At 42.9% G+C, this 14,509-nt stretch overlaps 1 protein-coding gene across 1 annotated transcript; it reads left to right on the top strand.

Moving 5' to 3' along the window:
• Positions 1-2,077: 2,077 nt before the first annotated feature.
• LOC109482312 lies at positions 2,078-9,319 on the top strand. The gene is made up of 2 exons (XM_019784996.1): positions 2,078-4,078; positions 7,346-9,319. Exons 1-2 carry the CDS (start codon positions 2,096-2,098, stop codon positions 9,317-9,319), a joined length of 3,957 nt encoding a protein of 1,318 aa, XP_019640555.1. The 5' UTR covers positions 2,078-2,095.
• The last annotated feature ends 5,190 nt before the right edge of the window (positions 9,320-14,509 follow it).

Raw genomic sequence — 14,509 nt, 5'->3', positions numbered from 1 at the left:
GCACGCCTGCCGAGTGCTCTAAATAAGGGAATCGTCGGAAATCTGACACACATCGCTTCTTGTCGGCCAGGGTTCGGGCTATCTCAGTGTAAACTAGAGGTCGGAGATTTCATGTCTTCGTCAGAGGTACATCGTTCTAGAGAAATTAACATGCGTATTCTTTACTCTTTTTAATAATCAATTTGGTCTAAAGAACAAAAGAATCTCTGCACTATTTTTATGGTACAGAACACCCTGAAACAGTTTGCCGCAGATTATACAGATGCGTCGTCACCCGTGTTAGCCCCCCCCCCCTACGTTATTTGAGTTTGGACTGTTACTGGAAAAAAAACGTTCAAGAAATTCTTACTGTGTCACGACAGCGTCGCAAAATATAATAAGAGAAGATGTTATAAAGGAAAGAATCAGAACAGTGCGACTACTGCTGTTTTGTTAATTTGTCTTTATGACAAATAGAAGACTTGTTTCTTGTGTTCTTTGTGTCCTAACATTTGTACTTCTACAGTTAGCATATTCCAAATCTAGGCATCTCGTTTTTCGGCCCTTCGTGTTTTTATTGCGCGTTTGCCTTAAATTTAAGGTAATTAGATTTAAGGTCTCCTGTGGACGTCATCCATAGCAATTACTTGGTGTGGCCGTAGAAAATAACCTGACATATGTCCAACCTATCCTCCCCCTGCTGAAGTTATAGTACAATCCCTCAATGTAACGTCATTTGATCCCATCCCATTATGGGGTTCCCCGGCTATATCCAGCTGTCGGCTGTCTCCAAGCAGATGTAGGTGGGGGATTTCTAAACACAAAAGGTCCTATTACGGGGACATAACGACCTCCACGACTCTCATCTTTGAACTCAATCTTGGACTTGGAGACCACCACAGTAACATGCCTATCAAATTTCATTAACTTCCATCCACACATACAAAAGTTATCCTGCTCACAAGAAAAATTAACAAAATGCCCCCTGTAGTCACAACGAAACCCCCCACGAAGCTCAGTAACGAACTTAACCTTGGTCCCGACAATAGTGAGCACCACACCAAGAATTATAATCAACATTTTACAAATACTTGAGTTATTTTGCTAACAAGCCACAAACACAAAAGGTGCACCTACGTGACGCAAGGACCCCCCACGAAGCTGAAACTTGTACTTGACTTAACAGCGGTAATCTGCCTGCCAAAAATCATGGACGTCGAATCATGCCTTCCAGAGTTATATCGCAAAATCCGCAGTTCCCCACACTCCGGCGAGACAATTTCATAGTCCTTCTGACGAAGACAATCAGTAGCCTGGGTTCCAGACCCATAGCACACTAGGCAGAAAATATCTCAGTGATCTCACTCACTGAGATATTTTGCGTCCAGTGTGCTATGGGTATGGAACCCAGGCTAGTAAATCGGAGGCTATGACGTCATAGCTGCTGACATAGCTAGACTCATTTGCATGGAAAAGCCTGCAGCCAACACAGAGATCAAAGGCGCTGGCAACCACTCTCATCTTGGATGAAACTGCTTTCCCTATAACCAGTTACCTTGCTATATTAAAGTGAATGAAATACCCAAAGTTTAGGCCGTCTTCACACTTAAAGTTTATGGAACCGCATTCAAGCCTAAATCGCCAATGTGGCTCTGTCTCAACACTCACCAAGTCACACTGAACACACCTCGATGCCAAACTGGCCTAGCCTGGGTACCATCCGGATTTTCACTCCGTCACGCTTGATTTTTTAGAGCATGGCGGAGCGAAAATCTGGATGGTGCCCAGGCTAAAACTGGCCAGCCTCAGTGCATTGCGACTTCAGTTTAAAAGCAAATTATCTGACTTCACCGGTGTACTAAAAAAATGTATGTTGACCCTGAATGACCCAGTCATGGATTATGGCAACCTGGATACCTTCCTCTCTGTCATGTCTGTAGTCACTACAGACATGAATGAGAGGAAGGTATCCAGGTGGTTATGAAAAAGTTAGAATTTAGCATTTCTAGTTCTACTTGCATTTATTGATGTGTCTGTCTACAGCCGTTTAACACTGTCCTGCATTATTTTCTCCAGCAGATTTCATAGAACACCAGCCTCTAGGTGAACCGCCGCTATGTCTGGGGGCTACTATAGCGTCCGGCAGTACAGTGAGTATAGTGACGAATACGATGACAGTGATGATGAAGATAGTGATGATTATGACAGTGACGATGATGACTATGACTCTGACTCCGATGACGTGTACGTCACCAGGACAATCAGATCTAGAACATTAGCAGACGGTTCCCGTCACTTTACAAACCAAGCCCAATTATCCGAGCTCCTTGCTGAACTTGGCAGCCAGCGGAAGACCGGAGAATTCCTTGATGTGGTGGTACAAGTCGAGGGTAGAGAGTTCCCCTGTCACCGGGCTGTGTTGGCATCCTCGCCGTACTTCAAAGCCATGCTGTCCTCGAACCTTGCTGAAAGTAGTTCAAGAGTCATACAGCTGCGTGAGATTGACTCCAACAGCTTCTCAAAGATCCTGGACTTTTTGTATACCGGGAAAATCCGCATCGGTAAAGACGACATCCAGGACATTCTGAAGACGGCGCACATGCTACAGTTGGACAAGATTGTGGAGTTTTGCTCTGGGTTCCTCCAAGATTACCTCTGCCCGTCCAACTGTCTGGGTGTAATACGCCTGGCAGAGCTGTATGGATTTTCTCTCTTGAAGACAAGAGCAAGGAACATGGCATTGTCAAAATTCCCCGATGTCTCACAAGACGAGGAGTTCCTTACCCTTTCGGTGCAAGAACTTGCAGATCTACTTGGAGACAAAGATCTGATTGTAAAAAATGAAGAGGACATTGTCCATTCTGTACTCAGATGGCTCGACCATGACCCTGAGAAGCCCAGAACAGGAATCCTAGAAGTTATACAAGAGATCCATCTGTCTTGTGTGAGAGTCAGCGTGCTACAGCAGCTGGAGTCTCACCCTGTGATACATGAGTCCACAGAATGCCTGGCAAAAATCACAGCGGCTAAGGAGAAACATATTTTAGGTACCAAGGTAGAGGGAGAGGATGTAAGTTGTCCTAGACGCCGTGACAACCTTGCAATCATAGTTGGTGGTTGGAAGGCAGTCAGTGCACACCCGACACCCCTGCAAAGATTAATTTGCTTTGATCCAGACCGTAAGAAGGAATTCTACCACATCACTACCCTCCCCACACCTGTCTCTGGCTACATGAGCGTGGCAAGTGCAGGGAGACACCTGTACGTGACAGGTGGGCGGGTTCATCCTCTACTCGGCCAGGGTCCCCATTCTGCTCCATCCAGGCAGGCCTATCGGTACGATTTCCCTTCGGACGCCTGGCTGAAGCTACCCGACATGCCTCGCGGCAGAGCAGGGCATCAATCGGTTGTTGTTGACGGGAAACTCTTTGTGGTTGGCGGCGACACTGATCATGAGATGACATCTTCAATGACGATAGATTGCTATGATCCTGAAGAAGGGGCTTGGATAAAGGACTGTGTTGGCCCGCCATTTGCTACTGTGCTGCCGAAATTACTCACTTCATCGAGCTTGACAGTAACAGCCCATGGGGACAGAATTGTATTCATCAGTTTGTCAAAGATCGTCAATATGTCCCAGTCCCAGCGAGGGGGACAACGAAAACTCTGCATCCATGCATTTGATGTGACAACCAACGATGTAAAGTATGCCGATATCCTGGTGGGTAACCCAGATTTAGAGGACGTGATTCGTGCAACACCTGTCAATGACAAGCTATACATCCTTGTTGATATAGATAGATTTGACTGTCTATATATCTTTAATGTCAAAGAGGAGACCCTAACTTGGGGGGATCGACGAGATTGGATAGAGAAAGTCCTTCGCACTGAAAGGAAGACCAGCTACTGCAACATGGATGTACCGAAGGGCGTAATGAATACCATTACCAGTTACATATGGTCAGACTCAGACACCATTGGTATTGGAATCGACACATCCCTTCCGTTTCCCATATTTGGCCACAGCTTCCTCCAGACCAAGAAGAGCCGTGTCGGGTGGTACTGCCGGGACCTTGCAGCACTGAAGAGAGATGACGAGTGAGAGGATGAATCAAGTTGAAAAACACTGAATAACAATGACAATACTTCAAGCTTACGTTAACAAAACTGCAGAGAGTGCCTGGGGTCACCATGTTACTACCTTGGAAAAAGTCACTCATTTTGAGGCCCAAAATAAGACCATGTCGCCCTGTGGTATTGGGTCCAAAAACCAAGCGATTTAGCCATCGGAATGTTTACTCCAAAATAAAGTGACCAAATTAAACAATAAAGCTTTGCTTTTTAAATAATTGATGATCCAGTCTGCTCACAATTTCCAGGATAAGTCAGGAAATATAGAATTTTCTCATTGTACATGCAAATGACACTGCACTAGTACATTGTAGTTCACTGATTTACATAATTTGAACAAATGACCTAGAGTACCTAGTGATAGTCTTTTCAAGTCTGGAAACACGAACATTCATCTCCAAGCAGATGTTAGGAAAGAAAATGATTTGTTTCAACCACTACCCTTGTCTGAATAGAAGGACTGTAAGGAAACCTGATATCAGATGACCGAAAGATCTTGTTTGGAGATTAGACAGACATCATTACACTTTGTGACCAAATTATTGAGTGCTACAACAGTTCAAGGTACTTTGATGGCAAGGCAACAATGAGTTACAAGCCAGCTTTGTACATTGGTGATATGTGATCAGATAGGTACAGATCATGTTGGATACTGATTGTACAAATGTATGTTGTAATTAAAGTTATATTAATACATGTGGATCTAGGATGTTGCCACCCAAAACACACCCTGAAAGACATTGGTCCTATTTACTTTATCCTGTCTTTTTTGTTGATGTAAGCATCTATAATGAAGTATTTGTTCTGCCTTTTTTTGTTGATGTAAGCACTTATTACATTTACTGTATAATGAAGTATTTTCACACAGTAGTATTAGACCCAAGTCTGGGCTTGATGTCCTCTGAGCAGTACTAGTAACCGCAAACTTGTTTGCAAACCGAGGCTAGTTTTAGATGTTTAGAGATGTACCAGGATTTTGCTTGTTCGGAAGGATCAAGAAACAGAAAAATAAATCAATAGACAAAGTGCTGATGCTGTCATTGTGTATGTATTGTCTGCAATCTAGGCGAGAATGGGGGTGTCCAATTATTGAATACAAAATACGGACACTAATCATCTACAGAAAGATGGGAGCCACGGATTATGCCGTGCAGCAGCGCCGCCTGCCGAGATTAGTGTAAAGTACACAAAATAAGTTAGGACGGCATACACATTTCGCAGGTGTAAAATTGTATAAAGTTTCACAAAAGGTGTAAAACTAAAGTAAACAATGTTATTTTGCTTTCTCTTGTTTGGTTGAATCTTCCCCTAGCTACGCATCAATTTTAGCTAGTTTAGTTTGTAACCAATACCCATAAGCCCGTGTGCACCAAAACTGGTAGCCGGAAGCTGATCGGCCGTTCAAAAAATAACTAAAGGAGGGGGGGGGGGTTCAAGAAGACGGATTTTACGTATGGTGGTTAATAGGTTTGGATTTTGTAGGATTGTACTGAGGGGGTCAAGCAAACAGACGGGCTCGAGCAAGATCTGGATTTCGATTTTGAGAAAGTAGCAATGTATAGATCTTCAACCCCCCTCCAAATTTAAGTTTTGGAACAGCCCATTCGAAGTTTTCGTCCGAGCTTCAACTAGAGGTTCTCCTTGGCCCCAGGCACCCGTGAACGTTGGAAAACCTGCGGACTTTCAGGACTAAACGTTGGCATCATTTGCAGGTTGGTGGGCTTGTTATTCGCCTAGGGAGTTTATATATGTCCCTGCATTGAAGGAGAATTGGTTTTTGCAAGGAGGTACCACTCGAGGTTGAAGAAATTATTTTGCAAGGAGGGAGAAAGTCCCAATTTTTTTTTATTTACTTTTCTTTGTTCCAATAAAGCCTAGTTAACTATGTTCGCCGCGAGTGCAGGGGAAGGAAAACTCTACATGAACAGTCGTTATAACCAGCTGGAAATATCGATAATTTGTGATCCATGCACAAATCTCAGCCATGTTGGTCGTGAAGCGAAGAAAAACAACATCCAGATGGTTGTCATTTTGTGCTCTAGCCCTGGCTCTAGCCGATGTTTTCGCACGCCTGTCGAGTGTTCTAAATAAGGCAATCGTCGGAAATCTGACACGCATCGCTTCTTGTCGGCCAGGGTTCGGGCTATCTCGGTGTAAATCGGAAGCTGTGACGTCATACCGAGGTCATTTGCATGGAAAAAGCCCGCGAAACCTCGGCGCCATCACAGCGATCAGAGGCGCCAGCCCCAGCTTGATCACAGCGGGATTTTAGCTATTCAAAACAAAGGGCCCAACATCCAACCTCCTGAACGTAACCGCCTTTGGAAGCGTTTGTTTGTCTATATTCTGGATGTGTTGCGATCTTTGGGTCTGGTTATTGTAGATTCAAGCGTAGACAACACCAGGCGTTGAGCTGACTCCAAAACGGTTACTTCTTCCAAGCCATGTGAGGCGGTGCGGGTATAAGAAATGTGATCTAAGCTCCCTTAGGTATAATCCATGTGCCAGATGATAAGAAAGTAGTACTAGGCAAAGTCTCTTAGTCTTGGGTATCAGTAACTTGCCTGATGATGAATGGATGAATATATAACAGGATGTTACCAAGAAGGTTGATGTAACATGACGTATGTGGTACAAATGTATAGCAGTTTTAACTCTCGAACCTTTGGGTGGTTTGTGATGAAGTTCCTTGGTGCAAGGAGTTACCAAGTATGAAAGTTCATCTGTGCTGGTCGTTACATCTTTAGAGTTAAAACTTTAGATCCAACACAGTGAGGCTTGTCACGTGGCCTCATTGTGACGTCAACACTGGGTCAAAGTTATCTGGTAGACGATGAAGTAAGCACGTCGGCAGAACGTACTGCACCTGCGCGAAACCCGTAATGTATTGTACATAGCACTTTGGAAGAAAGTCTCATATAAGGTTGTATAAGGTTAGGTTTATAATAAGGTTAGCATTTCGACAGTAGTTTCCAAATGTTGTGTCGGAAAGAATATCCTCTGCAACAGGCAAAATTCTAATGCAACGTTGACCAAAAATCCAACGAAAAACGCAAAAATACGGGGTTCTGCGCAGGCGCAGTACGTTCTGCCGACGTGCTGATGAAGTATAGCAAGGGATTTTTATCAAACCGTGAGATGCAGATTTTGAAGATGAAAAAAATTAGAATCTAGCATTTCCACTCGCAATTGTATTGATGCTGTCTCTTATTATTTTCTCCAGCAGATTTCATAGAGCACCATGTCCGGGGGCTACTATGACGAAAATGGCTTCTGGCAGTACAGGTATAGTAACGATGGCTATGAGAGTTACGATGATGATGACTATGACCCCGACAACTTGTACGAAGGAGTGACAGACCGAACATTAGAAGACGGTTCCCGTCACTTTGCAAACGAAGCCCAAGGACCCGAGCTTCTTGATGAACTTGTAAGCCAATGGAAGAACGGAGAATTCCTTGATGTGGTGGTACAAGTCCAGGGTAGGGAGTTTCCCTGTCACCGGGCTGTGTTGGCATCCGTGCCATACTTCAAAGCCATGCTGTTGTCCAACCTCTCTGAAAGTAGTTCAAACGTCATACAGCTGCGTGAGATAGACTCCACCAGCTTCTCCAAGATTTTAAATTTCCTGTATACCGGGGAAATTAGCATTGGTAAAGATAATGTCCAGGACATTCTTAAGGTGGCACACATGCTACAATTAGACAAGATTCTGAAGCACTGTCGCTTATTCATCCAATACAACCTCTGCCTTTCCAACTGTCTGGGCATCATGCGCCTGGCAAACCTGTATGGTCTTTCTTTTCTGAGGAAGAGAGCGAGGAACATGGCATTGTCAGACTTCCAAGAAGTCACACAGGATGAGGAGTTCCTTACGCTTTCGGTGCAAGAACTTGCAGACCTACTTGGAGACAAAGATCTGAGGGTAAAAAATGAAGAGGACATTGTCCATTCTGTACTCAGATGGCTCGACCATGTCCCTGAGAAGCCTAAAACAGGAATCCTAGAAGTTATACAAGAGATCCGTTTGTCTTGCGCGAGGGTCAGCGTGCTACAGCAGCTGGAGTCTCACCCTGTGATACGTGAGTCCGCAGAATGCCTGGCAAAAATCACTGCAGCTAAGGAGAAACATATTTTTGGTACACGGTTAGAGGGAGAGGATGTAAGTTGTCCTAGACGCCCTGACAGCCGCTGGCATGATAACCTGGCAATCATAGTTGGTGGTTGGAAGGCAGTCAGTGCACAGCCGACACCCCTGCAAAGCATAATTTGCTTTGATCCAAACCCTAGTAAGGAATACTACCACATCACTACCCTCCCAACCAATGTCTCCGGCTACATGAGCGTGGCGAGTACAGGGAGACACCTGTACGTGACAGGTGGGCGGGTCCATCCTCTACTCGGCCAGGGTCCTCATTCTGCTCCATCCAGGCAGGCCTTTCGGTACGATTTCCCTTCGGACACTTGGCTGAGGCTGCCCGACATGCCTCGTGGTAGGGCAGGGCATCAGTCAGTGGTCGTTGACGGGAAAATCTTCCTTGTCGGCGGTGACACTGAGACGATGTCTGTGGCAGTGACCATAGATTGCTATGATCCTGAAGAAGGGGCTTGGATAAAGGACTGTGTGGGCCCGCCATTTGCAACTGTGCTGCCGAAATTACTCACTTCACCGAGCTTGACAGTAACAGTCCATGGGGACAGAATTGTATTCATCAGTTTGTCAAAGATCGTCGATATGTCCCAGTCCCAGCGAAAGAGACAACGAAAACTCTGCATCCATGCATTCGATGTGAAAACCAACGATGTAAAGTATGCCAATATCCTGGTGGGTAACCCAGATTTAGAGGACGTGATTCGTGCAACACCTGTCAATGACAAGCTATACATCCTTGTTGATCAAAATAGATTTGACTGTCTATATATCTTTAATGTTGAAGAGGAGACCCTAACTGCGGGTGATCGACGAGATTGGATAGAGAAAGTCCTTCGCGCAGAAAGGAAGCCCAGCTACCGCAACACGAATGTACCCGAGGGCGTAGTGAATACCATTACCGACTACATGTGGTCAGATACCATGGGTTTTGGATTCGACAAACCCCTTCCCTTTGCCTTACTCGGCCAGAGCTTCCTCCACACCAAGAAGAGCACTGTCGGGTGGTACTGCCGGGACCTTGCAGCACTGGGGAAAGAGGACGAGCAAGAGAATTGAATCATGTAGAAAAACACTTAATGACATCACTTCAAACTCAAAGGCATTAACAAAAGTGCCTGAGGCTCCCATGGCAAAAAGTCACTCATTTTGAGGCCTTGAATTAGACCATTACGCCTTGTGGTATTGGGTCCAAGAACAAATGGACTAGATTAGGCAGACATCATTACAAGCCAGCTTTGTACATTGGTGATACATGTATGTGATCAGATAGGAACAGGTCATGCATTTTGGTCATGTATCTTGTAATTAAAGTTATGTTAATACATGTGGATCCAGGATGTTGCCACCCAAAAGAACTCTGAAAGACACTGGTTCTATTTTCTTTATCCTACCATTTTTCATCAATGTAAGCACCTATTACAACCGTATAATGGAGTATATTCACACAGTAGTATTAAACCGAAGTGGGGGGCTTGATGTCATCTGAGCAGTAACCACCAACTTGTTTGTACATGTAAATCGAGGCTTGTTTTTAGATGTTTAGAGCTCTACCAGGATTTTGCTTGTTGAGGGATCAAGGAACAGAAAAATAAATCAATAGACAAAGTGCTGATGCTGTCAGTGTGTATGTATTGTGTGGAATATAGGTGTGGATGAGGATGTCCAATTATTGCATTTAAATACCTGAACAAACAATACAAGAGTTCAGAGATCTCATACCTCCATGAAATATGGGCTTGACATGTAAATGTAAATTTCTTCTTTAATTATGCAAATTACCTCACATTAACATAATAAATGTATCGTGATGTTAACTTTTGATTAACTTACACATGTACCAAGTATGAAATTCCCATCATTTACGACTAAGGAGTCATAGAATTTTCGCATTAATTATGCAAATTAGACCATAATTTGCATAATTGGTATCTTGATGTTCCATCTGCCATAGATTACATACATTACATGTATGAAAGTACTATAATGTCAAACACTGATTATAGAATTTCCTCATCAATTATGCAAATTTAGTCCTCATTTGCATAATGTGCAGTTAATTATGTACATCTCTCTCTCAGCTACCTACCTACAAAAAATGATGAAAATACATTGTTTCTATCTGGACTTATTGGCTTTTAAAGATTTCGCCCGAAAGTCCCCTGCAGTTCCAGAATCCATCCAGAATCCACAATCCATCAAGGAGTTATGAAGTTATGCTGGCCGCAAATGTGCGGAAACACAGACACACACACACACACACAGACAGACGCGCCAAAAACAATACCTCCATTTTCATGGAGGTAAAAAGGACACTAATCATCTACCGAAAGATGGCAGCTACGGATTATGGGAGCCGTGCAGCAGCGCCTCCTGCCGAGATTAGTCACAAAATAAGTTAGGATAGGTTTAATAGGACACATTTCGCAGAAGGTGTAAAAGTGTATAAAGTTTAACAAAGGTGTAAAACTGAAGCAAAGAACATGTTATTTTGCTTTCTCTTGTTTGGTTATGTTTATCCTCTTGCCCTTAGCTAGTTAGTTTGCAACCAATACCCACAAGCCCGTGTGTGCCAAAACTGGTAGCCGGAAGCTGATCGACCGTTCCAAAAAATAATTAAAGGGGGGGGGGGTGCTGAACAAAACGGATTTTACTTAGGGTGGTTAATAGGTTTGGATTTTGTTGGATTGTACTGAGGGGGTCAAGCAAACTCTTGCAACAGACGGGCTCAAGCATGATCTGGATTTAGATTTTGAGAAAGTAGCAATGTATAGATCTTCAACCCCCCTCCAAATTTAAGTTTTGGAACAGCCCATTCGAAGTTCTCGTCCGAGCTTGCAAGGAGCCTCACCAACAAGAGGTTCTCTTTGGCCCCAGACATCCGTGAACGTCAGAAAACCTGCAGACTTTCAGGACTGAACGTTGGCATCATTTGCAGGTTGGTGGGCTTGTTATTCGCCTAGGGAGTTTATATATGTCCCTGCATTGAAGGAGACTTGGTTTTTGCAAGGAGGTACCACTCGAGGTTGAAGAATTTTGCAAGGAGGGAGAAAGTCCCAAAATAATCTTTCCTTTGTTCATCATAGTTTACTATGTTCGCCGCGAGTGCAAGTGAAGAAAAATTCTACATGAACAGTTGTTATAACCAGCTGAAAATATCGATAATTTGTGATCTATGCACAAATCTCAGTCATGTTGGTCGTGAAGCGAAGAAAAACAGCGTCCAGATGGTAGTCATTTTGTGCTCTACTCAGCCTCTAGCCGATGTTTTCGCACGCCTGTCGAGTGTTCTAAATAAGGCAATCGTCGGAAATCTGACACACATCGCTTCTTGTCGGCCAGGGTTCGGGCTATCTCGGTGTAAATCGGAAGCTGTGACGTCATACCGAGGTCATTTGCATGGAAAAAGCCCGCGAAACCGCGGCGCCATCACAGCGATCAGAGGCGCCGCGCGCCCCAGCTTGATCACAGCTGGATATTTTTGTGATTCAAAGCAAAGGGCACGGCGATTTGTTAGTAAATTCGTGCTCTCTCCCTCCCCTAAATCTCATATTTTTTATGTATGGGTCTATGTTTGGATAACTCAGGAAGCTTAAAAAATTGTGGTAAAATTTGGTACATCGATATGCACATTCTTATTTTTGTGGTTAGGTCTTGACCCATGAGATCCCATGAGGCTGGCAACAAATAATGTATGGAGGGCCTTCATGATCATGAATTACGCAAACTTTTTGCCGTTGATACATGTATTACGAATTATGTCGATTTTTGGGAGGCTGCCTATTACGGAGACTAAAGAGGCCGGAGTGATTACGCCTTACCAAAAAGTGCATGCGGGCCCCCATTTACTCTCCAAGAAGAGGTTTGGGTTTGGAGTTATTTTTGGCATGTTTTTTTTTTCATTTTCATCATATTTATTTGCACTGGAATTTTTTTCGCACCCAACCCAGTGCAAAAGAGAAACCCTGATAAAAAAAAGCCTAAAACTAGAATTCCGAGATCTCATACCTCCATGAAATATGATCTTGATATGTAAATGTAAATTTCTTCTTTAATTGTTCAAATGACCTCTGCATTAACATGATATATGCATCGTGATGTATGTTAACTTTTGATTAACTTACAGATGTCCCAAGTATGACATTCTCATCATTCACCATTACGAAATCATAGAATTTTCACATTAATTATGCAAATTAGGTCATCATTTGCATAATTAGTATCTGTTGAAGTTCCTCCTGCCATAGGTTACATAGTATAATGTAAAACACTGTAATTATAGAATTTCCTCATTTATTATGCAAATAAAGTCCTCATTTGCATAATTTACATTTAATTATGTACATCTCAATCTCAATCTCAATCTTTATTCATTAAGGAACTCGCGGGCAACACACCCGAATTACGTCCTTGTTACACCAGTCACATTAAACACATTTACATTTTAAAACGAATCATCACATAGGTAAAATCTCAATATAAAAAAATCTCTCTCTCAGCTACCTACACACCAAAAATAATGAAAATATGTTGTTCCTGTCTGGACTTATTGGCTTTTAAACATTTCGCCAGAAAGTGCCCTGCAGTTCCAGAACAAGCCGCTAGGGGACCCAAACTCATACGACTTCTTTCCAAGCTCGAGAGCTACCTTCCATCAAAATTTCATGACCCTAGCATGTCCAGATCGCGAGATAATGTAAAACACTGTAATTATAGAATTTCCTCATTAATTATGCAAATAAAGTCCTCATTTGCATAATTTGCATTTAATTATGTACATCTCTCTCTCAGCTACCTACACACCAAAAATAATGAAAATATGTTGTTCCTGTCTGGACTTATTGGCTTTTAAACATTTCGCCAGAAAGTGCCCTGCAGTTCCAGAACAAGCCGCTAGGGGGCCCAAACTCATATGACTTCTTCCCAAGCACGAGAGCTACCTTCCATCAAAATTTCATGACCCTAGCATGTCCAGATCGCGAGATATCAAAACCGGAAGTTGCGCTGCAGTACCAAGGGAAGCCACTAGGGGGACCAAAATCTAATCATTTCCAGTTTTCGTCACACCCTACCAACACACCAAGTATGAAACCAATCCATCCAGGCGTTCTTGAGTTATCTTGTTGACCAACAGACGGACAGACGGACAGATAAACGCAACTGAAACTAGAATTCCGAGACCTCATACCTCCATGAAATATGATCTTGATATGTAAATGTAAATTTCTTCTTTAATTGTTCAAATGACCTCTGCATTAACATGATATATGCATCGTGATGTATGTTAACTTTTGTATTAACTTACAGATGTCCCAACGTATGGCATTCTCATCATTCACCATTACGAAATACATAGAATTTTACTACATTAATTATGCAATTAAGGTCATCATTTGCATAATTAGTATCTGTTGAAGTTCCGCCTGCCATAGGTTACATACATGTAATGTATGTAAGTAGTATAATGTAAAACACTGTAATTATAGAATTTCCTCATTAATTATGCAAATAAAGTCCTCATTTGCATAATTTGCATTTAATTATGTACATCTCTCTCTCTCAGCTACCTACACACCAAAAATAATGAAAATATGTTGTTCCTGTCTGGACTCATATGACTTCTTCCCAAGCACGAGAGCTACCTTCCATCAAAATTTCATGACCCTAGCATGTCCAGATCGCGAGATATAAAAACCGGAAGTTGCGCTGCAGTACCAAGGGAAGCCACTAGGGGGACCAAAATCTAATCATTTCCAGTTTTCGTCACACCCTACCAACACACCAAGTATGAAACCAATCCATCCAGGCGTTCTTGAGTTATCTTGTTGACCAACAGACGGACGGACGGACAGATAAACGCAACTGAAAATATAACCTCCATGACACATTTCATGGAGGTAAAGATGCCAAAAGCAACCCCAATCCACCTCTGCTTGGAGAGTAGCCTCCATTCTCGTCTCTAGGACTCTCACCTATGATCTCCTTGCTATCAAGGACATGATGTAATGTCCATGTTGCTATAAATGAATCACAGACTTGTAGAGTCTTGCCCCCAAAGTAATCTGCTCGAAGAAGAGTTCTTGGCTACCCTATATATAGCTAGATTTTATTGGCTACATAAAGAATAGGTACAGGATTTTGGCTCCCTGTCAGCTTTTTCTTAAAGCTCTTGTTTTACAATGAGCCATGTTCATCATAGTGGACTTTTACTTGCATTCTATTATTGTGTTTCTCTATAGTCATGTCAAC

The sequence above is a fragment of the Branchiostoma belcheri genome, unplaced genomic scaffold (assembly GCF_001625305.1).
Source record: "Branchiostoma belcheri isolate BF01 breed outbred unplaced genomic scaffold, Haploidv18h27 scaffold6, whole genome shotgun sequence".
NCBI lineage: Eukaryota > Metazoa > Chordata > Leptocardii > Amphioxiformes > Branchiostomatidae > Branchiostoma > Branchiostoma belcheri.
Note: the sequence above shows the minus strand (reverse complement) of the source record. Positions and strands in the feature narration are given on the sequence as shown.

What these genes read in the sequence shown, in the direction of transcription:
- LOC109482312 (XM_019784996.1), top strand. Translation starts at nt 2,096, where the DNA reads ATGTCTGGGGGCTACTATAGCGTCCGGCAGTACAGTGAGTATAGTGAC. An exon ending in CACTGAAGAGAGATGACGAG is followed by an intron (nt 4,079 to 7,345) that starts TGAGAGGATGAA and finishes CAGATTTCATAG; the next exon opens with AGCACCATGTCCGGGGGCTA.